This window comes from Puma concolor, chromosome A3 (genome assembly GCF_028749965.1).
Source record: "Puma concolor isolate L17-30 chromosome A3, mPumCon1.1.hap2, whole genome shotgun sequence".
NCBI classification, from domain to species: domain Eukaryota; kingdom Metazoa; phylum Chordata; class Mammalia; order Carnivora; family Felidae; genus Puma; species Puma concolor.
This window is the reverse complement of record NC_141669.1, coordinates 140,741,110-140,766,493: the sequence shown is the minus strand read 5'-3', so window position 1 is coordinate 140,766,493 and position 25,384 is coordinate 140,741,110. Positions and strand designations below refer to the sequence as shown.

The 25,384-nt window shown below is 58.8% G+C and overlaps 1 protein-coding gene across 3 annotated transcripts; it reads left to right on the top strand.

The window, feature by feature from the left end:
* The first annotated feature begins 1,068 nt into the window (after positions 1 to 1,068).
* On the top strand, positions 1,069 to 25,070 carry GMEB2 (glucocorticoid modulatory element binding protein 2). Of its 3 annotated transcripts, none has more exons than XM_086702717.1 (10): positions 1,069 to 1,234; positions 7,408 to 7,594; positions 11,030 to 11,127; positions 11,621 to 11,751; positions 16,184 to 16,287; positions 18,657 to 18,814; positions 20,968 to 21,039; positions 21,285 to 21,422; positions 21,645 to 21,767; positions 22,410 to 25,070. In XM_086702717.1, the coding sequence occupies exons 2-10, from the start codon at positions 7,464 to 7,466 to the stop codon at positions 23,066 to 23,068; spliced, it is 1,614 nt and encodes a 537-aa protein (XP_086558843.1). In that variant the 5' UTR covers positions 1,069 to 1,234; positions 7,408 to 7,463; the 3' UTR covers positions 23,069 to 25,070. The 3 variants fall into 3 exon arrangements, with proteins under 3 accessions (XP_086558843.1, XP_086558845.1, XP_086558844.1); XM_086702719.1 differs by having other exon boundaries at positions 1,070 to 1,234; positions 11,624 to 11,751; XM_086702718.1 differs by lacking the exon at positions 1,069 to 1,234 and adding an exon at positions 6,256 to 6,630.
* The last annotated feature ends 314 nt before the right edge of the window (positions 25,071 to 25,384 follow it).

The following is a 25,384-nucleotide window of genomic DNA, read 5'->3' as shown; positions in this document are numbered from 1 at the left end:
GAAATCAATCACACCCACATCAGAAGAGTTCATGCTGTCCACCCTGGTCCCTGAGTGGGCGGCCAAAGACACCCTCTGGGTGCTGCACCCCGACTGCCCGGTGCAGGTAGGGAGCGCAGGCGGACCAAGGAACACGCGGGATACCGCACCGCTGCAGAGACTCCTCTGGCGTCCTCCGGCCAAGGGCAGAAAGCCTGCCAACTGCCCAGCTCTGGACGGAGCAGATGGAGCTAGATAACCACCGCTCTGAGGCCTCCCCCTGCGCCTCTCAATCAAACAGCAAGGGTGGTTGTACCTGGCTCCCAAATCAAGGGTACCCCATAAAAACTGAGTAATGCTTACTATCTTCTTACGCTCTGGAAAATGCATGGGCCTTACCTGTAATTAAAAGTAATTAGAGTGAGCGCGAGCAATTCTCAGAGCTCCCTAACCCTACATCTGCGTGTGTCTCTTGGCTCAGTGAAAGCTGAGGCCCCGAATTTTAATTAACTTAAATGTAAATGAGGGCGTGTCCAGTGGATACAGGACAGTGCGGCTGGGGGGTGGCAGTCAACAGAAGAACACCGTATGGCGCAGCGCGGCCTCAGAAAGAATGTTGAAAGCCCCCTTTAAGGGTTACTATGAGAAAGAAAACCTGGTAATTGCAGGATTCCGACTAGACACGCGGGAGGACACAGACGCAAACTGCTCTTCTGGCGCCCGCCTCCGGACAGGGAGCCTCTCACACGCTTGAGATGACAAGCGGACCTGCATCAGTTCCTGCCACCGTTCGTACACCTTCCCCCTCGCCCCCATCCTCCAAAAGGTCTCCCTACGGAATCTTTCCGCCCGGGAGACCCGGGCCCACAGCTGTGTGGGCGGACCCCCGCAGGTGCGCCGGTGGGCGGGGCCCGGCGAAGGTGCCGCCGCAGCTGCCCCGCGTCCCGCCTCGGCCACCCTCCGCCCTCCACCCGGCGCACGCGCGGCCGGCTCCGCCGGGCCTTATTTCTCGGTGCTGCACGCCTTCCCGCCGAGCGCCAAATAAGTCTCCGGGCCCGCCCCTGCCCTGCGTGCGCGGCCCCGCCGCCTGCGTCAACTAGGAAGCGCGCGCCCGGGCCGCCGCCGCCGCCGCCGCCGCCGCCGCCGCCGAATCCCCAACAAGGAGCGGAGCCCGCGGCCGCCACCGCCGCCGCCCTCCTGACGCCGCCGCCGCCGCCCGTCCGCCGGCGCCCGCGCAGGCCCGGCCGCGGCCCAGGTAAGCGCCCGCGGCCCCCCCGCGGCGAGGCCTCTCGCTCCGCCGCGCGCCGCCGTCCAGTCAGGGGTCCCTGCGGAGCGTCAGGACGTTACGGCGGGGGGAGGGGAGCGGGGGAGGGGCGGCGGCGCGCGGCGGGCGTCACGGGCGTCACGGGCGTCACGGGCCCGCGTCAGGCGGCGTCGGCGGCGGCGTCCGCCTCCATCTTGCCGGAAGGCGACGGGCGGGCTGCTGGGGGGCGATGGGCATGGCCCTCGGGCTGGGCGCGACAAACGCCCCCCCCCCCCACCTCCGGTCCCCGTCCTGTGGGAGCCTTTCCCCCGGCCCGGTGGGAGCCGCGGCCACGCGGGTCCCCTCCCCGCCCGGTGGGCGCCGCGGCCACGCGGGCCCCCTCCGCGGCCAGCGTCGGTTGGGAGCCGTGTGGACTCGGTCCCCGCCCCGCCCCGTGGGCCGTGCCCGTGCGGGCCCATACTGTGTAGGTGGGGGACCAGCGCCAGTAACGACCTGTTAACAAAGTTGATTAAGTTTGCAATTCACTTGGTTGACTTTCACACGGAGTCCAGGTTCTCTCCGCTAAAGCCTCAAATACAAGTGTCGGTTACATCAGTCTTGCTTTGACGTACAGAAAATTAATAGAGCTTAATTGATAAGCATAATTAATAGAGCTTGATGAATTGGGAGAGAAGTATACGCCGGGGAAACCATTACCCCATTCTGTCCTTCGCCTCACGGAGTTCCCTCCCACCCTCTTATTTCGTGATGAGAACGTTTAACGCAAGATGTACCTCGGCGAATTTTCCAGTACGTGGTCCGTGTTGACGGCGGGCACCGCGCTGTGCTGTAATGTCTGCACTGGCTGGTGCGCAGCCTGAACTGCTGCTGGCGTGCGTTACCTCCGCCCGGCCCCTGCTCCCCTGAGTTTTCTGTAGATTCTCAGGGAAGCGGGGTCATGCAGTGTTTGTCCTGTGCCTGGCTTCCCTCACCCAGCGTGTTGGCCTCCAGGTTCATGCGTGTCGTCACTAGATTACATTCCGCCTACGTACACCACGTTTTCTTTACCCACTCGTCTCTCTGCGGCCCTTTGGTTGTTTCCACGACGCGGCCGCTGTGAATGGTGCTGCTGGGACCATGGGAATGCAGATTTCCCTGGGAGGCACTGATTTCATTTCCTTTGGATCTGTACCCAGACGTGGATTGTCCGGTCAGGTGGTGGTTTTTAGGAACCCCTGTACTGTTTTCCTCAGTAGCTGCACCGATTTACCTTCCCACCAACAGTGCCTGACGTCCTACTACAGCGTCTGTTGGTCTTGTTCACGGTGAGATCCATGGATTAAATACAACTGGAACATAACAAGGTGAACTAGGCAGACTGCTTGTCCCGGAATTGTTTCTTCATAGGAAGTATCTTAAAATTTTTGGTAAGAGGAGGCAGGGCGTCTGGGTGGCTCAGTTGGTGAAGCGTCCAACTCTTGATTTCGGCTCAGGCCATGATCTCACGCTTCGTGAGTTTGAGCCCTGAGTTGGGCTCCACACTGACAGCTCAGAGCCTGCTAGGGATTCTCTGTCTCTTCTCTGTCTGCACCCCCCCCTCGAAAAAACAAACATTTAAAAAAAGTTGGGGGAAGACATCCTGGAGGGGGGAGGAATTTGTATACATGCGTACAAGCACGGCAGTTTCTATGAATTTAGAACACTACAAAACTACATTCAAGTCTAGGATTTAAAATCACAACCCATTTCATGCCTGAACTGAGAAAGGGGGCCGCCGACATGCCTTCTCAGAGCTGGAAGACAAATACGTGTGCAGGGGGCCGCACGCTGGCGTGTCTGGCGCAGCCTGGCCGGGTAGGACGCGGACGCTGTGGTTGGCGCCGGGGAGCTGTGGTCTGTGACTCCCTGAGGAGGGCAGGTGAGGCCCAGATGCTCCCAGAAAGGCAGGAAGGACCAGAGGGACCGCCTCCATGGAACAAGGCAGCTGAAAATCTGGATTTTTTTATGTGAACCCGGTGAACTTTGACAAAGTTGGCAACTCATTAAGTTTGGAAACCCTGGGAGAATCCAGCTAATGGCGCCCGAGGGCCACCACGTGTGACCTCAATTGTGTTCTTAGTGGTGTTTTTATCAAAGGAAAACATTTGTGATCTTGCAGAAGACTCGGGAAGCCAGGTCTGAATCTGATGTCCTGATGTCCTCATGAGACACTAACAGTTTTGTGTCGTTTTTATATATTTATGCTCAAGAATGCTATTTAAAAAAACGTTTCCTCGTATCTTACCTCACAATTAATTGGGGTCTGATTGACACTTCAGGAACCCAGGCCCTGGGAGTAGACCCGGGCTTCCGTCCCAAGTCCACCCGGTGCTAGGGGCTCCGAAGGTCACGCTCACCCGCTGGGGAGGTGCGGTTCCTATGCTGGGGGCTCGATGACACCCTGGTGCCTGCTCGGTGTCTACCTCCCCGCGTCAAGGACTTGAGCCACATTCTGTGGAGTGACTTCCGGGCGTGTTGTTTTAGAAACTTGATACAGTTGCCACTGGAGAGGCAAGAATTCAGTTTTGTGCGTTTATGCTGCTTAGTCCTCTGCAAAGTTTCGGAATTTGGGGGAGGACACGGGGTTTGGGGGAGGACGCCGACGTGTAGATCGGATTCCTGCCTTTCTGCAGTTTCGGTTGAAGTGTGACTTTTGTGACCCCGTGGAGCTCTCCCAATGAAAATAGAGGTCCTCGCTTGGTAAGATAGCTAAACCCTGAGAAATCAGCACCAAAGATCGATATTTTAAGTTCAGTTTTAATTAATTGATTGATTAATTAATCAAAGATTTTATTTTTTCAAGTAATCACTGCACCCACCGCGGAGCTCGAACTCAAAACCTTGAGATAGAGAGTCGCACGCGCTCCACCGACTGAGCCACCCAGGCGCCCCTTGAGTACAGTTTTATTTTTTTAATTTTTTTTTTCAACGTTTATTTATTTTTGGGACAGAGAGAGACAGAGCATGAACGGGGGAGGGGCAGAGAGAGAGGGAGACACAGAATCGGAAACAGGCTCCAGGCTCCAAGCCATCAGCCCAGAGCCTGACGCGGGGCTCGAACTCACGGACCGCGAGATCGTGACCTGGCTGAAGTCGGAGGCTCAAGCGACTGTGCCACCCAGGCGCCCCAAGAGTACAGTTTTAAAGTAGACTTTTATTCATGTTTGTGTAAAAGATTTGGTTTCAAAGCTGAAATCTAGAACACAGAAGTTATATTTTAGAAATGGGCAGGAAGTCTGTTGGTGTCAATGAATTCATTGTGGCAGCTTTCCTGGCTAAAAGGCATTGTGAAGACAGCCTTCAGGTCCCGTCCCTGGAGACCCTGCCCCAGGACCCCGTGGCACAGCACATCGTCTCCCTCAGAGCCGTGCGTGTTTGACGAAGGGTGAACTTACACGGACACATCAGAATCAGGACCGCCGTGGTCTAGGGTTTACGTTAGGTTCACCTCGGTGTCGTACGTGCTGTGAGGTTTTGGCAAATGTATAACGTCATGTAGCCACCGAGCCACCGATACAGCGATACAGCGTGTTTTCACTGCCCTCAAGTCCCCCGTGCGTCACCTTTAGCCCTCTCTCCCGCACACCTCTGGCAGCCGCTGATCTTTTCACTGTCTCCCCAGTGTGGCCCTCTCAGACTGGCTTCTTTGGCTTAGTGGTGTGCAGGAAGGTCCTGCGTGTCTTTGTGTGTCTTCATAGCTCATTTACTTTTGCCTCCGAGTAATAATCTGTCGTTCGGAACATAAAGCAAACCATCTGTTTCTCCGTTCACCTTTTGAAGGACTCGGTTTTTCACAGCGTGCTTCGAGCAGCATTTCCCCGCTTCAGGTGGGACGGAGAAGCCCCCTACCCCACCATCCCCTCGTGCGTGCCGCGTGTTACTTGTCGTGTGCGTCGCGAGTCCCGCCAGACGGCGCGGAGTGTTTGCTTTCAAGCTGTCGTGTAAAGAACGTAGTGTAGTGTGTATTTCCCAGATAGTCACCGTTTCCGTTGCTCTTTTCTCGTTCTTGAAGTTACGGGATTTCTCTGTAGAATTTCCCTTCTGTCTGAAGAACGTCCACTACCGGCTCCTTTGGGGCAGGTCTCCTTGTGACCAATTCTCTTACGTTTCCTTCATCTGAAAACGTCTCTGTTTTGCCTTTATTTCTGGAGGATCCTTTCACTCTGGTAGAACCCTGGCGGACAGCTCTCTGCCAGCACGGTGTACGCGCCCCTGCCCGCTGGCCCGTGGCTTTCCGGGAGCGCCCTGTGGCCCCTTGGGTTGCCCTCGACAAGTCGTGCGTCCTTTTTTGCCTGGCTGCTTTTCAAGCGTTCTTACTTTGTCTTTGGTTTTCAGCAGTTTGACTGCCATCCGGGCACGGATTTCTTTGAGCTCGTCCTGTCGGACATTTGCCGGGCTACTTGAACGCGCATGTTTAACCTTTCACTGAACTGGGGAAGCGGTCGGGTATTATTTCTTCACACCATTTTTCCAGCTTCACGCTCTTCTCTTCTTTCCTTCTGGGGCTTCCGTGCTGCAGATGGCCAGCTGTCTTCTACTCTTCCACGTTCCCTGAGCTCTGCTCCTTGTGTTTTTCCGCCTTGTTTCTGTGGGTCAGCTTGGGTAGTTTCTGTTGAGCTCTGTTCATTTCATTGTTCTGCCTCCGTCTTCTCCTGTCTCTATTCTGACAGTGGGTCCATCCAGTGAGTTTTGTATTTCTGTTGTTATTATGTTTTTAATTCTCAGATCTCCATTTGGCTGTAACTCCTGTTCCTATGCTGAGACTTCCTATCTTTCTGTTTGTTTCCAGAATATCTGGCTTCATTCCTGAAGCCTGGTGCACCAGCTGCTTTAAAGGCTCTGACGATTCATTTCAGACTGGGCTTTTTTGGATTATTTTTTCTCTTGAGAATTGGCCAGACTTTCCTGCTTCTTTTTTTTTTTTTTTTTTTTTTTTTTTTACATTTATTTATTTTTGAGAGACAGAGAGAGACAGAACACAAGCGAGCAGGGGGCAGAGAGAGAGGGAGACACAGAATCTGAATCAGGCTCCAGGCTCCGAGCCGTCAGCACAGAGCCCGACGTGAGGCTAGAAGTCACGAACTGCGAGACCATGACCTGAGCTGAAGTCGGATGCTTAACTGACTGAGCCAGTCAGGCGCCCCTCCTGCTTTTTATGTCAGAAAATTTTGGATTGTATTCTGGACGCTCTGAGTCTGGTGTTGTGAGGCTCTGGGTCTTGTTTAACTCAGAGAGAATGTTACATTTCTGTAACAGCAGGAAGGGGACCTGGTCGGGCTCAGGCTGCAGGTGGTGAGCTCCTTCTGTGGGCAGCGTCCTCACATCAGCTCTGTCTTCAGAGCCTCTGCTGTGCTCTTTGGAGCTGACGTGTAAGTCAGTTCTCGAAACCCTGGGTTTGCCACTTCGGGTCAGGCCCCCTCGCAGACAGGCACCCTTTCCACACCTCCCTACTCTGCACAGCCTCCCCGACACTCTGACCCCAGGGTCCCCTTCCTCCGACCAGAGACCTGTGGCTTTCGTGTGTCCTCAGTGCTGTGAAACCTCAGCACAGGGTCTGCCTTGGGCAAGCGTCGGCATGGGGGCAGGAGAGAAGTGGGGTCCCCCAGCCCTCGGACCAGTGTGCCTCTAGGCCCTCAGCGCTTTAGGAGCTGCTGGGCTACTCGCATCACAGTTTTAGCAGGGACTGGGACTGGCCTGAAGGCAGAGCCCGTAGCAGCAAAAGTAATAATAAAAGCAAGGCCCTTCTCCCTTTGCTGTCTTGTGTGGGTTTCCCTTCCATTTCTGCAGACTGGAGATTGGACTTGTCTCCAGATACTTACTGTGCGCGGTTCTGGAATGCAGGCTGCCTCTGGATTGGGGCCGGGGGGACTCCCGTCCACAGGAGTCCACTTGGGTCCTGGTCTCCTGCCCTGTCCCCTGCTGTGTGACCATGGGGTTTTTGGGCCAACGCACGCCGGCTCCCTGCATTCTGCTCAGGGATGGTAGCTGTGCTGTTCAGTCTGCCCTGGAGGAGCCCTCCTGCTGTCATTTCTGTCCGAAAGTAGCGGGCCCGGACCGAAGGGGGGCTCTCGGAGGTGCTGTGAGCTCCGTTGTGCAGACACAGAGACCGCCTGAGACCCCGTGCCCTGCCTTGTGGTTTCCTCTAGGGCTTGGGACCCTGGCGAAGGACCGTGTCGGTCCCGGCGTCTTCTCCTGCTGAGCCATGGCAACCCCGGATGTGAGCGTCCACATGGAGGAGGTGGTGGTGGTGACGACGCCGGACACGGCGGTGGATGGCAGCGGCGTGGAGGAGGTGAAGACTGTGCTGGTGACGACCAACCTGGCTCCTCACGGGTGAGACAGGGCCTCCGTCCCTTGAGGGCCGCTCGGGCCCTGGTGGGTGCCTGGGGCATCACGTGAGGGCGGGGGCGTCCGGAGTTTCCCGGACTGACTTTTTCCAAACCGGGCTCTCGTGTCAGTGTGAGTAGAGAGTTGGAGGAGAAACGGAGCCCTCACATCAGCCAGGAGGCAGAGGCAGCGCTTTACCTTTGCTTCTTCCTCCTGCGTCAGCACGGTCACGTGGTTCTCGTTTCTGGAGACGCGTGGTCATTTGGCTTTCGATAAGGTGGACAGGGGGAGCAACTGGGAACTGTTTTTGCAAAATGAAGTTGAAGAGCCAGTGAGTTTCTTGACATACCACACGAAAACTGTCTTTTCTTCCTCCTCTCTCATGGTAGATGTGCAAAGAGAGTAGCCATTGGCAAGGAAGTTCACGTCTGACTTGAGGGAGCTGCCTCGTGGGGCAGAATGGCTCCTGCCTGTGTGCCTTCTGTCACCCCTGCTCCCTCTGGAAGGGCTGACATACAGGAGCAGGTCACCCGGGGGTCGGGGGGGGGGACTGGTGGCCCCCTCGCGCTTCCTGCCAGAGGGACCCGGGCTGGGGCAGGCCTGCTGTCGGTGTCCGCTCTGCTGTGTGTGACCCGTTCAGACTGACGTCGGCGCCACGCTGCCCAGGGGTGAGCTGTGGCCTTTTCCCTGCCCGACAGAACTTTTGAGAGGAAGGTTCTGGACCCAGGACCTGACCTGAGCGCCGACTCCCGTCGCTGGCAGAGAGGATGCTTGTGTTTCCGTTCCTTTGCACAGCCACCTTACGGACCGGGCCTGAAGACTCTTCCTGCCTCACTCGCATAGCGTTGGGGCTGAAACCAGACCCGGCCTTTGTCACCCACCCTCCTGCAGATGGGATGGAGGGAGGGCCGGCTCTTGGTGGGTTGCTGGGTTCCACGTCCAGATACTCAGGGCTTCACCGACAGAGTGTATAACTGTGTCTGGAAACGCAGGGCCTTCTGTTGGATTTCCTGCCTACGTTCTCGCGTTTACTCTGGTCAGTGTTTATGTGGTCTGTGTCCCAGCTGCGGGCGGGCGGTGAGGGCAGGTTTCCAGACAGCGACACCACCGCCTCTCGCCTCTCGTCCACGTGCCCTGCAGTGACCTGCCCTCCCCAGCAGGAGGCGGCGCCCGAGCCCCCTCCCTTGGATTCAGGCCTGTGTCAGGAGCGGACACTCACTTGGGGAAGGCTGAGCTGCCTCCCCCGGGGCAGGCGCCCTGGATGCTGTAAGGAGCCCTCACCCACAGCCATTCTCGCCGAGGTGCTCTGGTCCAGGTCAAGCCTGGCTTTGTGTCCCGCCCCCCCCCCCCCCAATCCAGGTGCCCAGATGACCAAATGGTTGGTCATTTACGGAGGAAAGGAGGGGCCGCATGTGGCTTCTCCCTGGGGGAGGAAACCCCACGCCCCAGCGGAGGCAGGTTTATCTCAAGGGACCTAAAGATATTTCTCTTCTTTTTCTGTGGCAAATTTTACCCTCTACCCTACTGCGTGGAAGCCGAGATTCACCCTTGCTGTGTGTTTAGGAAAGGGTGGGGTGAAGGGCCAGTTAACTGCTTTGTGGGCGCTGGGTTCTTTTCCGGCCAGGTGTTTGAGGGAGAGCTTGGGAGTGCCCCTCGCTTAGGGAAGCCCGCTGGGCCTGCCACCCACCCGCCGCTCTGCCCTGGCAGTGGGCACGTGGGCCACGCTGGGAAGAAGCGAGTAGCGTTTTGTAGATAGCCAGCCATTCCCACGAACATGTGCTCTAAGTGAGGTGGACGTTTTTCAAATGAAATTTGAAGGACAGACGCCAATGACTTTGCCAACTAAAGATTCCTGCCCGCGGGGTGTGTGCGGTGGGCGGGCACAGAGCAGGGCACAGTTGGTCGTGGTGGGGGCCGGACGCCTGGGTTTCCCCAGGGTGGCCCCTGTGGGTGGCCTCCTGTATGTGCACGTGGCCTGCGGTGGGCCACCGCTCTGCACGTGGCACACCGAGCTCTCCGGGGCTGGCGCTTCCCTGCCTCCCTCTCCTTCCTCGTTCTCTCTGGGGGACGGTCCCGGTTCTCCTGTGTGGAGGGGCCTGCTCCCTGTTTGGATGTTGTCCTTCCTGCTTCCAAACTCTGGCTTGGAAAGACACTTGCCCTGAATTGGCGCGTCCTGGTAGGAGCGCCGGTGTCCCGTCCGTGTGATGCTTCACGTACGAGCCGCTCCTCGTAGGCCCCAGACCACGGACTCTGAGTCTGCTCTCGTCAGCTCTCGTCCTGACCCGGCGGGAGGTGGAGTGAGGTCTCGGAGACGCAGAGTGGCTTTGACTGGGCGCCGTGGGCCGAAAGGGGAGTGGGGGCCCCGGCGTCGGCGTGCTGCTCTCGGGGGGCCTGGCCGGGAGCAGGTGCATGTGCAGAGAGGCGGGGAGAGGAGAGCGCAGGGGTGGCCGTCCGACCCTGTGGGAGGAAGGAGGGCTGGGGGCATTTGAGTCAGGAGCGTTGACTGAGACCGTGGGGGGGGGGGTGAGAGCGGCCACGTGGGTTCCCGGCCAGGGGAGGGCGCGGGCGTCCGGGAGCCGCTCCCGACGGGGCCCGTGTGTGCGAGTCCACCTCTCCCCGTGGAGGAGGGTGTGCACCGCCCTGGAGGGGAGCCCCGTGCAGGTCCCCGGCTGGCTTCCCAGGCCCTGCTGTGCAGGCGGGCCCGGCTCGAATATGCTGCACGCATACCCCTCGGGTCGGGGTCTCTGCTCCAGCTCGTGGCCTGTTTTCCTCGGACGCCGTCGTGGCCATCTGAGGGTTCCTTAGATAACAGCAGGAAACAAGCTGTCTGTCCTTGCGTCCTTTCCCCTGGTTCTCTCTGTAAAAAAAAAAAAATTGTTCGTGGTGTTTCCCCCCTCCTCCCCACAGAAAGTTTTTATCTGTATTTTTTAAAGGGAAACTTACCTTCCCTTTTATTCCTGGGGTTTTGTAGTTGAGAAAATCCTTCACCGCTTTCAAACCGTTTAATTCCTTTTCTTCTGAGTTTAACGCTCCTGTGGTTTGCACTTACTCGTGTGTTTGATCTGCACGCAAGTTGTGTGGTGGAACGTGAGGGCAGCTGTGGGCCATCCTTTTTTCTTTCTTTCTCCCGCGTTTCTTGACAGTTTCTGTAACTGCATGAAGTCATTAGAATAGAAATAAACAGCTTTATTAAAGAAAGAGGAGATTTAAAATTCCCACTTAGGTGTTATTGCCTCCACAGATGTGCCCTGCCGGTGGCCCCGGGGACACTCGGGGAAATGCCCGCTTGGGGCAGCAGCGCAGTGACCATCACCGCAGGGTCCCTGACCGGCACAGCCACTGCTGAGACCCTGCGGCGCCTCAGGGAAGGGGCGGCGTGCCGGCAGACGGTGCGCCAGGCACGCTGTCTTTGGGGCCAGCTGACGTGTCCCTCCCTCCTAGGGGCGACCTGGCGGAAGACAGTATGGAGACGGAAAATGCAGCGGCGGCTGCCGCGGCCGCATTCACAGCATCCTCGCAGCTCAAGGAGGCCGTGTTAGGTAGGGAGCCTGCCTTCCCGCCTCTGTGCCCGCAGACGGGTCAGGAGAGGGTTTGCCCGACGACGGTCCTCTGGTCGTGAGGGGCCCTCCTTCCCGAGAGTCCTCCCAGCCGTGGGGGGCGGAGTCCCCTGGCGTTGTGACCGGCAGCAAATAGCCAAAGGCCTCAGAAGTCTTCAGAACGGAATCAGTTTCTCTAGAACGATTCCCAGTAAAGCTTGATTTCATTTCCTTAAGTGGCTCTTCAGTTGAACCACACTCGAACGTGATTATCTTCACGTTACTATCACAAAATCGCTTTTTGTGACTTTGCCTGAAACCCTAACCCCGGAGGGACTGATGAGTGACGTCGCTGCCCACCTGCGCCTGTCGCAGTCCCCCCCGGACCTTAACGTCTGGTGTTTGTGTGGCGGCTGTGGTGCTTTTGCAGGAGGTACTTTGGAGAGGTTGTAACTGATTTTGTCTTTCCCCTTTCCCTGTCGATGCACCTTGTGAGAAGTGAAGGTGGCTGAAGAGGAGGAGGGCCTGGAGGCTGAAATCGTGTACCCCATTACCTGCGGGGACAGCAGGGCCAACCTGATCTGGAGGAAGTTTGTGTGTCCGGGCATCAATGTGAAGTGTGTTCAGGTGAGGCTCCGACGTAGCCAGGACGCAGACACGTGTGCCAGGCTGCAGGGGAGGGAGGCCCTCGCGGCACAGCAGCCTTGAAGCAAACAGGAAGACCCCGCTGGGGTTGGAGGGGCGGGGGCGTGACCCGTGCCGTGTGTGGCGCAGAAGGCGGCGGTCCCGTATGCTCAGGAGAACAGAGGAGCAGGCGTAAGCCCTCAAGGACAGATAGGATTGTTGCTGCGGTCATAGGGGAAACCACCAGGAGGTACTGACTCCTTGTTTCTGGAGCGCAGCCGTGGGGAGAGGCTGGGGAAGTGGCCGTGCTCACGCTGGGGGCACCACAGTCGCCGAGGGGGGAGCTGTCTTATTGGCAGGTTGAATGAGGTGTGTGCTAAAGCGTCTTCCAGATGCTTCCTTAAGCTGGCACAAATGGATGGAATACTCCAGCCGAGGCACTGAGTAAAGGTGGGGCTGTAGAGGGAGGCAGAGCGTCACTCCAGCTTCGGCCTGCAGAGCCTTGGCCTCACACTGACCGCTTCCGCCCTGTAGGGCCTGGTGCTCCCCTCAGCTCTGTGGGTGGGGGGGCAGGGATTGTCCCCTGGGATGCTGTTACTTTTCAGGGGTTCTCTCCTTGGTGTTGGGGCAAACCACTAATAACATGCGCCCGGCCCCCCTCTATCCCTGGGACAGGGACCTCCTGCCCCCCATCTTAGCACTGAGGGAACGAGGGACCCTCTTGAGGAGCATTCACATTGTGACCGTACGGTCTGAAAATTGTAAGCGGCTGGCAGTTCCCCCAGGAATCATACAGAAGCAAATGAAAACTCCCTTTTGGAATTTGGAAAAACTTGTCTTTATTGGAGGTTTTGAGTAATGTCAGCGAAGTCTCCAGGGAGGAACAGCTCGCTGAAACAAGGGAAACTGAGTTTGCAGGGAGACAAGCACCCAAGCAAGCATGCCCAGAGACCATGGACAGGCTGGGACCCACAGACGCTTTAGGTGTCGGAATTTTGAGACATGGAACATTAAATGAGGTTTAATTTATCTCAAGAAATGGAAGAGAGGCTCGGACATGAGAAAAGCATTAACGTACTTAGGAAAACAAACTAGGAATGAAACAAAATAGAACCTTTAGTGGGTAGCTTTTGCAGCAGATTAGACACACTTGAAGAGATAATTCGTGAACTGGAAGGTAGGAGTAAGGAAGTTATCCAGAATACAATCCAGATAAATAAAGAGGGAATAGAGTCTCAAGAAAAGTTGATACATCGGTTGAATTCTGGAAGGCGAGAAGAAGGGTCTGAGAGCTTTCACAATAGAAGAAAGATCGCAGTCCACAGTCCAAGAGATTTAACAGATCCCACACTAAATGAATACAAAAAACCAACCAAATTTCAAACAGCTGTGGATGCCAACTCAAAGGCCCGGCTCCATCTGGGACAATTTAACAGCGAGATAATTAATGATAGTCTGAATTGTAACTCAAGATAAGAGTCTGTAAGTCTGTATTTAGTGCAGTATATTTTATGGTGTTTATGTCAAATAAATAGAAGCGAAGCTCTCGTGTTGGGATGTCTGCTAACAGACGTGGAAATGGATGGAGCCTCAGCCCCAAGACTGTCTGCCCAGACTGGCTGCTGAGAGCCGGTTAGGGTGTTTGCCAGTCTCAGGATAGCCCCCATCAATTGGGTGCTCACTGTAGAGGAAAAATAGCGACTCTGCACGGGAAGCCTGGCAGGTGGCTCATTCACCAAGTGAGGGGACCTCCGTCACAGGGCTCCTGATCGAATGGGCAGTAATTCTCTGGTATTCCCACCAGAAATCCATAACTTGGATCTACTCATGAATAGACATGAGGGACAGACAGTCCACAAAAAATTCACGTATGTACTTCAGAAATGTCGAGGGCAGGAAGATGAAGGCAGGCTGTTCAGGGAGCAGGTGTGGTGTGACGTCTGGGCAGGGTGGTGCCTTGGGATAAATTGCTACAAAGGCTGTTACTGGGGCAGTTCGTGAACTCTGCGTGTTGCCTGTTGGTTGGATTACACGTGTGTGTTTGTGTGTATACGGTTTTTAATGTTTATTTTTAAAGAGAGAGAGTGTGCACGCATGAATAGGGGAGGGGCAGGGAGAGAGGGAGAGAGAGAGAATCCCAAGCAGTCTCCGAGCTGTCAGCACAGAGTCCAACTCGGGGCTTGAACCCACAAACTGTAAGATCGTGACCTGAGCCAAAACGAGAGCCGGACGCTTAACTGACCAAGCCGCCCAGTTAGATACTAAATATTAATGGCAATTTCCTGATCTGGGGAGTGGTGCTTCCCTAGCAGAACCTTTTTTCTTAGGAAATAGGTGCAGAACTCAGAACAAGCACCTGAGCCGACAGTTCCCCCCGCCGACAGTGTGGAGGAGTGGACGAGAAGCAGGGGCAGAAAGGTCAGGTGGGGGGGGGGGGGTTGGGGAACCTGGGAGGGGCAGACGCACATTCTTTGTGCTAGTTTTCCGTTTACTCTGTAAGTTCAAAATTATAGCAAAATAAGTTAGAAACCAAAACCTGTTTAGCGCAGATAGCATCGTAATGGAACTGCAGACTGAGACACAGAGAAGACCCCGGAAGAGCCGAGAGCAGACGGTTACTCAGGAGCAAGAGTCCGCTGGCGGCTGAGCTCCTGGAAGTCCCCAGAGTGGCCGGAGGGTGGTGGCACTGCGTCCTGTGTGAGGGAGAAGAGCTGCGCACGGCGGAATCATCTTTAAAAACTGGAGGGGACGAAACGTCTGTTTGCGCCGAGATTGCGTTTGCCACGAGCGAGGCTTCACTGAAGGGTGTCCTGGGAAGTGTGCTTCAGGCAGAAGGAAAGCGACTCCACGTAGGGGTCCTTAGGTGCGAGAGGGTGTCACGAGTGAAGGAAGTGGAGACGTGTGGGTGATCCGAGCACAAGCGTGTCTCCTGCTCTGACGACACGTTGCAGGAAGACTGAAAACAGAGAAAACATGGCTGCCTGGCGGTGGGGCCAGTGGGCTCCTGACTCTGACAGCGCAGGTGGGCACAGCACCCACCCCAAGAGTGGCGTGCGATCTGCCAACTGGCGGACAAAACTCGGGAAGCCTGCAAGTTCCGGTCAGCCCAGACGGTGGCAGGAGAGGAGCAAAGGCAGCGTGTGGAGGCGAGAGTGGAGGAAAGGCGAGACCCGGGAGAGGTGGACCGGTGGGGTGAGGCCAGGGTGGGCCAGAGACCGTGGCCCAGATGGCATCGTGTGGGGTGGTGGAGGGGGCAGTGGGGAGAGGGCAGAGCTGATGTCAGGCCTGGGGGGAGGGGAGAGAGGGCATCACGCCTGATGGGGGTGCAGAGCTGATGTCACGCCTGGGGAAGGGGGAGAGGGCATCACGCCTGGTGGGACAGAGGTGGTGTCTTGTCCAGGGGGTGGGAGGCGTCGGGCAGAGGCTCGGCCCAGCCCAGCGTGGGCTTCCTGCCGGCTTGGGCAGCGGCCGAGAGGTATTCTGACTCTGCTGCCTGGGCTCGCAGCCCATCTCCCCGACCGGCTGGGTGAGGGGCCGAGTGGCTTCCTGGACTCGGTGGAAGGAAGTGTGCAGATGCTCCGGAAGTTCAGAGAACCCCTCCCATCGGCAGGGGGCCCCAGGCGGCTTGCACTGGCCGTGACCCCAGTCTGCCCTGAGTCTGCCGGAGATGCTCAGTGCTCTGTGCTCCCAGCAGGATGCGCAGGCTGCTCCCGGCCAGGCCTGAGCCCAGACAGCAGCGGAGGCCCAGCGGCACCTCCGTTTCCACCTCTGCCGACAACCCGGTGACCCCCCCCCCCCCCGCCTGCTTGTTTCCTGAGTACATGCAATATTATTCTGATTTTTTTGGTTCCAAGAATTGCTTGCTTAACAAGATTGAATAAGATATTTTAGCTTCTCAGGCCACCTGAGCTCCAACCCTGGGTGACACTGGCCCCAGAACCCTGACATTGAAGTGGATGTGTGTGCACCAGTGTGAGGGACATGTGCTCCAGGAGGAGGGTGGGCCGGGGTGGGATGAGGGCAACAGTTCACACCTCCGCCTGCACCCCGTCTTGTATCATTTTCGTGTCACGTGTGTATACATTATTACTGGAATAAATCACGCACAAGTGGGTTTGCTGAGTCCCATCTGGAAGGGACTGCCTTTCTGAGCTCTCCTTTGAGGGCCCAGGCCCCCAGCTTCTTCCCCAGGCTTGGGGGCAGCCGGAGGCCAGCTCCCCGCCCCAGCCCCTGAATTGTTCTTTCCCTGCCGGATCGAGATTGCGGCTGGTTGAAACCTAAGTGTCAGATGGAGAGCAAGCCAGCGGCTTCGGGAGCCACACCACAGCCCTGTCCTCCTGTGCCTGTTCCGGCTGGGCTGTGGCAAAGGGTCGGGCCGGAGAGGTGGGCCACCCCAGGTGGTCCTGACCCTGCTCTGCTGCACTTCCCTCCACAGTATGACGAGCACGTGATCAGCCCAAAGGAGTTTGTGCACCTGGCTGGCAAGTCCACACTGAAGGACTGGAAGAGGGCCATCCGGATGAACGGCATCATGCTCAGGTGAGGGCCTGCATGGGGCCAGAGCGCAAACCTGCCAGCTGTCTTTCCGTTGCTCTTTTGCTGGTTTTTGAGCTTTTTTTTTTTTTTTTTTTAAGTCTATTCATTTTGAGAGAGAGAGAAAGAGAGAGAGAGAGGAAGAGAGAAACAGACTCTGTGCTGTTAGCTCAGAGCCCGATACAGGGCTTGAACTCACAAACCCTGAGATCATGACCTGAGCTGAAATCAGGAGTCGGATGCTTAACCGACTGAGCTACCTGGGTGCCCTGGTTTTTGAGCTTTTTAAGCTGAGGCACATTGTAAACAGGATGAGACCCAGTGGTGCCCAGGGACAGCACCGGCCCAATCCCTGCCTGCACGTGGCTTCCAGGCCTGCGGGTTTGTTGTGTCAGTTTGCTGTCCCCGCACCACCTCTCTGTGCGCTGCCATGACAGAGGAAGTGCTCCTGTGTCTCTGGGCACGCTTGATCAGGGGCCTGTGTCTCTGACCCGTGGTTCGTGTCCGTCTGGCCGATCGTCCCTTGCTGGCCTGGCCGGCCTGCTTCCAGGGATCCCGTCTAGACCACACCTGAGTTCGGGGGCCACGTGTCGGTCTTCGTGTAGCTCCTTGACCTTTCCTGTCATTGGATGAGGTTGTGCTGGGTTGGCACCCGTGCCTGCCTGTCGATGGCGGTGTGCTCTTGGTCAGGTCTCCTGTGCTCCTAGACCTCCTTTTCCCTTTAGGGTTAATCAGGAATCTGGAGGAGGGTTTGGGCTGGCTCTCCGCTCCTTCAGTGACATCGAGTCCCAGAAAGGAGAGGATTGGAGTTTGTGCCTCAGTCCCCCAAGGGGCCTTTTGCTCGTTTGTGTGGGCCAGTTCTCAGGCAGCTGTGAGACCAGTGCCCGCTCTGCCGGCCACCCTGGGTGTGTGTGACCCGTCCCCAATGGACTTCTGTCCCCTGCCTGTCACCGTGAAACAGGAATGGTGGTGCCCCTTCTCAGAACCCTGAGGACAGAGTCTAGGCTGTAAGTTTGTCCCCCAAGAATGTAGATCCCCAGTATTCGTGTTTCCTATTTCCTGCTTGGGTGGTAACAAACTCACCCCGCCTGATGGGGCCAAGGCCACCTCTGCTGGCTGTTCCCACCCCCACCTGTGCTCGCCACACAGCCCCTCCTGTCTGGGGGCCGCTGCTGTCTGGGACAGTGTCTGGGATAGCTGGACTGGGTCACTCTGCTGCTGAAGGGGCTGCTCGCCTTCACATGTTTACTCTCGGGAGAAGCTGTGTCAGCTGTGTTTGCTGCATGGGACTGCCTGTAGCCTCTGCTGAGTCCTGGACCGCCGCCCTGTTCAGTCTGCCCGGGAACCACCGTCCGGGCGGCCAGAGACCCAGTGGGTCTGCCGCTTTGCACCCTTGCACTTGGCCCCGGGTCCCTTCCTTCAGCGCTCATGACTCTCCTCTACACCCTGTCCATTGAGCGAGCCCCTGACTTTCTGCAAAGCATCTCGGTGGCCCAGCTGTGAGAAGGCCACGGGCTGTTTCCTTGGAAGAGGCCCCGGGGGGAGGTGCGCCCTGGGTCATCTGCAAGCCTTGAGGTCAGGCACGCTGTCAAAGGCCCAGCAGTGCAGAGGTCCCGTGGAGGCACCTCACCCTCTCACAGGTTGAGGCGGGTGAGTCGAGACATCCCCAAACTTAAACCCAGGCCCTTCAGAGAGGCCGTAGTAAGGGCCTCCCTGGGACGGCTGTCCCTGGCAGGTGGGGGACATGCTGTGCTCTCCTGAGAAAACCGAGGCCGGGGAGGGAGCTGCCTTGAGTGCGCAGCGAGAAGCCAGAGGTGCTCACGCCGCCCTGCCCTGTTGTGCGTGCACAGGGCCGGGCCGCTCCTGAGCATCTCTTCTGCCTCACGGTCACCTTGTGGGTGCACTGTCAGCACTTTTGGGAGCCGTGGGTGCTGCCCCAGGGCCAGTGGGCAGCGGAACATCCCTGGAGGGCCCAGCCCCACCCTGCTTGAGTGGGCATCTCCGGGTTGCCTGCCTGCGGGGCCCTCCTCTCTCTTCCTGGGCACCAGGCAGCAGGGTGGCGGTCCCCACAGACCTTCCACTTCTGCGGCAGGCAGTCCCCACGCTGGCTAACAGAATTTTGGCTGGAGGGCGTCGGAGAGGCCTGTCTGGAGCCTCAGTGGCGCCTACCGCCCACCTGGTGGGGGCGTGTCCTCAGTTGGCCAGTTTACCTGCCCCTCCTGGGACCTGCCCCCAGGCCGAGCTTTCGCTTCCTTGCCTCCAGGACCTGAGGACACTTGAGCCGGGTCAAGGGACATCAGTGAGGTCCCCTTCGGGTCCAGCCGCACACTTGGAGCCCTGGCCGCGTCCTCAGTCTCTGGTCTCCTTTGCCACAGGAAGATCATGGACTCCGGGGAGCTGGACTTCTATCAGCACGACAAGGTCTGCTCCAACACCTGCCGCAGCACCAAGATCGACCTCTCGGGCGCCCGCGTGTCACTGAGCAGCCCCACCTCCGCCGAGTACATTCCACTCACACCTGCCACGGCCGATGGTATGCACTGGCACAGAGGCTTTGTTCTGTTCTTTCTCTTTTTTATGTTTGACTTTGGAGAAAGAACGAGCAGGGGAGGGGCAGAGACAGAGGGAGAGAGAACCCCAGGCAGGCTCTGTGCTGTCCATGCAGCCTGATGCGGGGCTCTAGCTCATGGACTGCGAGATCGTGACCTCAGCCGAAACCAAGAGTCAGACGCTCAACCTACTGGGCCAGCCAGGTGCCCCTCAGAGGCTTTGTTCTTGCCGGCGATTAGATCCAGTCCCACCCCGGCCGTCCCACGGAGGTGGGCCTCTGCACACCCACCGCCGGGCAGGGCAGCCTGGCCTTCCCCTCCCCAGCTCGGCTAGTCCCTCCGGGCCCATGCTGTCAGCACCGCCCCCTTCCTCCCTGAGAGAGGCTAGCTGAGTTGCCCTTTTCGTTGACAAGGAAGATTCAAGTACTTTTTCTTGTTCAGTCATCTTCATTATAAAATACCATAACTCACGGGTGGAAAAGCCTGTGAAGTACAGTAGCACAGGTGTCCAGTGCCCGTCACCAGCCCCGACCGGTTCAGGGGTGCCCCCACGTGGCCGGCCCAGCCTCCCGCCTCACCCCCCGGGGCTGCACAGCCCATAGCCTCTGGCACTCCACTCACGTGCGTGTTTCCTGCAACTTGGGTCTTGACTGATGTGTTCGTGACCTTCCACATTGACGCCTGCAGCTGTGCCCTGTGGATGGACTAAGTATTCGCTGGAGGCCTTCTAGCTGTTGGGAAGAAATTGTTTTTAATGCTGAAGTTAGAGTGAATTAGGTCCCTAGTCCCCTGTGCTGTGGCCTGGTGATAATTGCCTGGGGTTGCCCTTCCAGTGAGGTCACCTGCCTTGTCCCTACCTTGTCTCTCTACGGGGTCGGGCTGTGTGTGCTGCCATGTGGCCAGGGGCCGTCCTCGTCGCTAGACAAGACGGTGGCCCGTTGAGGGATGTTGGGAGGACGGTGGAAGAGGCCCGGGGCAATGGTGAGGCTGTTGTTGACTCCCGATGGGCTGGCCAGACTGCAGAGTCCTTCCTGGCAGCTCCAGGAACACGTCGGTGCTGGTGGTCAGAGGCTCCAGTGGCTCCAGTGGCTCCAGTTTGCAATGACGTGGGGCCTCGGGTCTTCAGCTTGTTTCTGGGCACAGCCCCAGGCTGGGCCCGGTCTGGCTTCTCGGATAGCACAGTGCAGCGTGGGGATGGCCTGAGTCCCAGCCCAGCCCTCTCCCCACTGCTGGTGGGCCAGTAGCTCTCACGAGAATAGGGCTGCTACGAGGTGGTGGGGTTGTGGGTCCAGACGGTCTGCTCTGCCTCATGAAAGTCAGCCAGGGTGAGTGATCTCGTCTCCAGGAAAGGACCAGGCTCTGAGCGCTCCAGGCAGCACCACAGTGTCCCAGGTAGGCAACGTCGGGTTTAGTTAAGATTTAGCTCTTTGAACCCTGTCATCACTTGATGGTTGGGACAGGCCCGTCTGTTGCTCTTTGTGACTCACCCACGTGGTGGTTTGTTCAGCCCGAGCCAGCGGTGTGATTAGTCAAAGATTGTGTATCATCCAGACTGTGGAAAAGATCCATTTATGCCCCAAATTATTCTAAGCATGTGATATTCCCTAGCGGGACATCTTTGTTGGTCGTAGAGGAGGCCTGCATGAGGCTGGGGAGCTGACGCAGCCTCGGCCTTAGGCCACAGGTCTGTGTGAAGCCAGGCCTCTGTCACAGGCAGCCCCACGCGGCCAAGCGCCAGCTGTGTGCGCAGCTGTGCGGGCCCCAGAACCGAACCAGAGGGTGCGCCAGTGTGGGCGGCGCGGGTCCCTCTCAAAGTCCCACGTCTCCTGACCCGGGGAGGTGCAGGGCCGTGTTGAGGCCTTGGGGGTGCTGGTAAGGGCGTAAATGCCGCCAGAAGAGCAGAATGTGGGCAGTCGCGGAAGCTGGCGATGGGGTCAGGGAGGCTTACTTAGCTCTTTCTTGGTCGTGTGCGTTTGGAGACATCTGCGATTAAGAAGTTTGACAGAGGCAGGTACACATGTTTGCGGATTCTGTGAAAATTGGTGCGAGGGGGAGATTCAGAGCTGGCGTTTCGATGGCGGGTTGGGAGGCCTCTCGTTGTCAGGCAAGGCTCACTGTGGCTCCGTCTGGGTTGCAGTGAACGGGTCTCCCGCTACCATCACCATAGAGACCTGTGAGGACCCCGGTGACTGGACCACGGCCATCGCAGGTACGGGTCCCGCCGGGCAGGCGGGCTCCTGGTGGGTGGCAGTGTGGGGGTGGCGGCGCATGCAGGGCAGCCCTGGAAGGGGTGCAGGCTGGCCGGAGGGCCTCCCGGAGGAGGTGCCGGTGTGGAGCGCAGAGCACTGCCTGCAGGGCCTCGGCCCCTGATCCACAGCTCTCTGCCCCTGCCTGTGGTTAGAGGCCTGCAGGGGCTGCTCTGTGCATTCTCCTGAGCCCATCCGCCCCCCACAGATGACACATTTTCCTTCTGGCGAGGGCTCAAGGATGCTGGTCTGCTGGACGAGGTCATCCATGAGTTCCACCAGGAGCTGATGGAGACCATGAAGGGCCTGCAGCAGCGGGTCCAGGACCCTCCCCTGCAGCTCCGAGGTGAGGGGCTTGTGTCTGCCTGGCATCTTCCACTCTGTGCGGGGGGTGGGGGGAGGGCAGTGCTTGGTGGCCTCAGGGTGCCAGATATGCGGCCTGCCCCCGCTTCGCCGTGGTTGGGCGTCTGGTGGCTGAAGAGGGCCGTGTGTGGGATGCCGTGTGTCCCTGGGACTCCTCTGTCAGGCCGGGCCCCATTCTCAGCGTGTGCTCGCCCTGCCCTTTAAGATGCCGTCCTCCTCAACAACATCGTGCAGAACTTCGGCATGCTGGACCTGGTGAAGAAGGTGCTGGCCAGCCACAAGTGCCAGATGGACCGCTCCCGGGAGCAGTACGCCCGGGACCTGGCAGGTGCGTCCGGCCGCCCGGCCATCCCTAGCCCCAGATAGGGACTGTGGGAGAGCCCGAGAGCCTGAGGCAGAGCCGGGGAGTCGGGAAAGACCAGCAGAGCCTCGCGCTGTCACGCAGGGAAGCCGTGACACGGGGCCGGAGCGTGTGGAATTCAACACACGGCTGTTTACGGGGAGGACTAGGCAGGGGGGCGGTGATTAAGAGTCACCTCTGACGTTTGTGCCTGTCTTTCCGGGTCTCCCTCGGCGTCTACACTTGGGGAGCTCATGCGTGGGTGTTGACCTCCTTTTTATCCTACCATGTCACGAGACCTTTCGCGCAGAGATGACAGAGTTTGGAGGGTTAGGGTGGGGAAGGTCCGTCCCCTCGTCCGGCAGCTCAGAGGGGCAGTCAGCGCAGGCCCCACAGAGAATGTCACTGTGGGAGGCGGGGTGGGGCGGGGCAGGGACAGAGCATCACTGTGGTGTCAGCACAGGCCCCTGGTCAGGCTGTGTGTGGTCTGACACTCTGTTCCCTCCCTGTCCCTGCTCTGCGTGCCGTGTCCCTGCAGTGATGCTCCCATCCCCCCGTTAGGCTTGCCGCACCCCCCCCCCCCCCCCGCCGCCATCCCCACGGTGACGCTCTGTCCCTGTCCTCCCGCAGCCCTGGAACAGCAGTGTGATGAGCACCGACGTCGAGCCAAGGAACTCAAGCACAAATCTCAGCACCTCAGCAACGTGCTTATGACACTCACGCCCGTCTCCCTGCCGCCCCCTGCGAAGCGGCCACGGCTCGCGAGGGCCACGTCCGGGCCGGCCGCCATCGCCTCGCAGGTGCTCACCCAGTCTGCCCAGATCGCCCTCAGCCCCGGCGTGCCAGTCTCCCAGCTGACCGGCGTGCCGCTCGGCAAAGTAGTGTCCGCCCTGCCCTCTCCTGCGCTGGGCAAGGGGCCCACGCAGGCTGCTCCCGCCGGCTCGCCAGCCTCGCCGCTGCTCGGGGGCTACACGGTGCTGGCCTCGTCGGGTGCCACCTTCCCCAGCACGGTGGAGATCCACCCGGACGCGTCCAGCCTCACGGTCCTGAGCACGGCCGCCATGCAGGACGGCAGCACTGTGGTCAAGGTGGTGAGCCCCCTACAGCTGCTCACCCTGCCCGGCCTGGGCCCCACCCTGCAGAACGTGGCTCAGGTGTCGCCCGGGGGCAGCACCATCGTGACAGTGCCCACAGGGGCCGTCGAGAGCGCCGTGGCCGCCTCGGGCCCCGAGGAGCACACTGCCACCATCGAGGTGGCCGCCATGGCGGAAGGCCGTGAGCACAAGTAGACGTGGGTGGAGGACGAGGCCCGCCGTGGGCACAGGGCCGGCCGCCTCTCCTCAGGCCGCGGCCGGGCGGGAGCACAGTGCCGGCGCCCTGCGGGCCACGTTGGGCTGAACCAAAGAGAGGAAACACCAAAACAGACGGCGAGCAAAAGGGATCGAACACAACAGACCTGTGCGGTCAGCCCTCCACTCGGAGCCTCCTCCCCCTTCTTTCTTGGGAAATACATTTTTCCATCTGTTGCTTGTTGATACTGTTTACACGTCAGGCCTGATGAGGAGCCGGACAGAGAGGATGAGGAGGCAGAGCCGGGGAGTGGGGTGCGGACTCTGTGGGTGCGAGGGGCCCCTGGGTGGGCCAGAGCCGGCTGGGGGAGGGGGTGTCGCTAACACATGTCTTGGGAACCGTCCCCAAGTGTGGAAACCCATGGATCCTATGGATTTGGTTTCTTCCCACAGTTTTCTGTAGGTTTAGTGTGGCCTGGCACCCTGTTCCCCTGTCTCCAGGACAGCGTGGGTGCTGCTGCGGGTCTGCGCGTGGCCCCGGTCTCGGGGTGGGGGGGCTGGGACTGGAGTGTGGACCCAGGGCCCTGACAGCTTGAGTTTGCCATCTGCCTTGGGGCGAGAACGGGGCAGTACCCCCACCTCCCTCTGCCCGGCAGGTGCTCAGCACCAGGGGCCGTTGCACACGCACTGTGGGTGTTTTTAAGTGAATTGTTTAGTAGGCTTCTTGCAAGAGTCAAATTTATAGCATTTTCAAACTAAACAATGCTGAGTGCCTAGGCTTCCCGAGTTCGCTCTGGGTTCCAGAGTGTTTTGTACAGGACCATAGGGATGGCCCGCGGGCGACTGTGCTGGTGGTTCCTGCTGTGAGCTGTCAGCACCAGCAGGCCCCCCCCCCCAGGGGAGTGTGACGGTGGCTGTGCCCCTGGGGCTTTGGTCCCCGGGGGGGCGGGTGGTGGTAGGGTGCAAACAGAATAAGTCAGGTGCGGAGGAAGACTTTTGGGGGCTTAGTATCGACTCCTGTGCTCAGTCCGCTGGTGGGACCACTGTGACAGCTTGGCCCCTGGGCTCCCTGGGACTCCCCTGGCCCCCTGCTGGCTGACACTGGTGCCTGAGGGCACTTGGGAGGCCCAGACTGCCCATGGGCACGGCCACGGCCGCCATGGGCTGTCACCAGGTCTGTTTGAGACCCAGGAGGAGGACCAGGCAGGGGTCCCCTGGAGGCCTGGCGCCCTCTCCATCAGCACCCCACGGCAGGCCCGAGCCTTCAAGTGGCAGGTTCCCGTGCCCCCCCCCGCCCCCCAGCCCTCCAGATCTTTTGCCTGCTGAAGACTCTTTCTTCTCTAGGGGAAGGCAGGGGGGAACTCCAGAGACAAGCCACTGCCCCACTTTGTGCTTTGAAGGGAACTGGGTTGTTTGTCCGTCCTTCCATCTGTCAGGTGCCCCAGAACTACCTGAGCGGGTCTTGGCCCCCGAGTCAAGCCACTGGGGTGGTCTTTTTCCGTTTTCTTTCTGTTGCGAACTAGTTTGTTGTTGTCATGGGTCAGCTGGTGTCTACACTCCTCTCCACTGAGTCCTGACGCCTTCGGCAGTGTGACCCCGCGGGCGTGGGCACAGCCCAGCTAGTCCTGCCCGTCTGCACCAGCTCAGACCATACAGGAAACTATGTGGCTGATAAGACCACGGTTTGCTCTTGGAGCCTTTGTCAAAGTCGGGCGCACCCGCCCCCTTTGAAGCTGCCACCCCTGCTCTCAGACCACAGGGCACTGGAGGGAAGTTCACACCAGAGCTTCAGAAATGACCGCAGCCCCTCCCCCTGCCTGGCACCTGTGCCACCCTGGGAGGGTGCGAGCACCCCTTCCAGTCCCCTGGGGCCAGAACCGCAGGCTGCTTCTGGGGGGCAGGGTCGGTGCCTGGGGCAGGGAAGCATCCGGGTTCTACTTTGTACGTTGTTTTGCAAGTATCTGCTTGGTACTTTGATTTAAAGTAAAAACATTTTTCGTAATTTGTGTCCGACTCTTACGATGCGGGTCAAGTTGGCGCAGGTGTGTGCCCACTGCAGACGGCGCACACGGCCTGCCGCCTGCTTTTAAGAGGGTGGTCTGGGGGCCTTCCCCGTCGCCCCACCCTCCCCGTGCAGTTTACTGGAGGCCAAGGGGCGTGATGATGTCCTTGAGCGGCGGGTGGGCCGCGGACAGTGGCGCACATCCACACGCCCAAAGGCGGTCAGGTTCACCTCATGGCGTTGCTGCGGCAGCCCCCCTGCCCGAGCCTCAGGGTCCCGCAAGGGAGGGGTTCCTGAGGTGAGAGTGCAGGGCC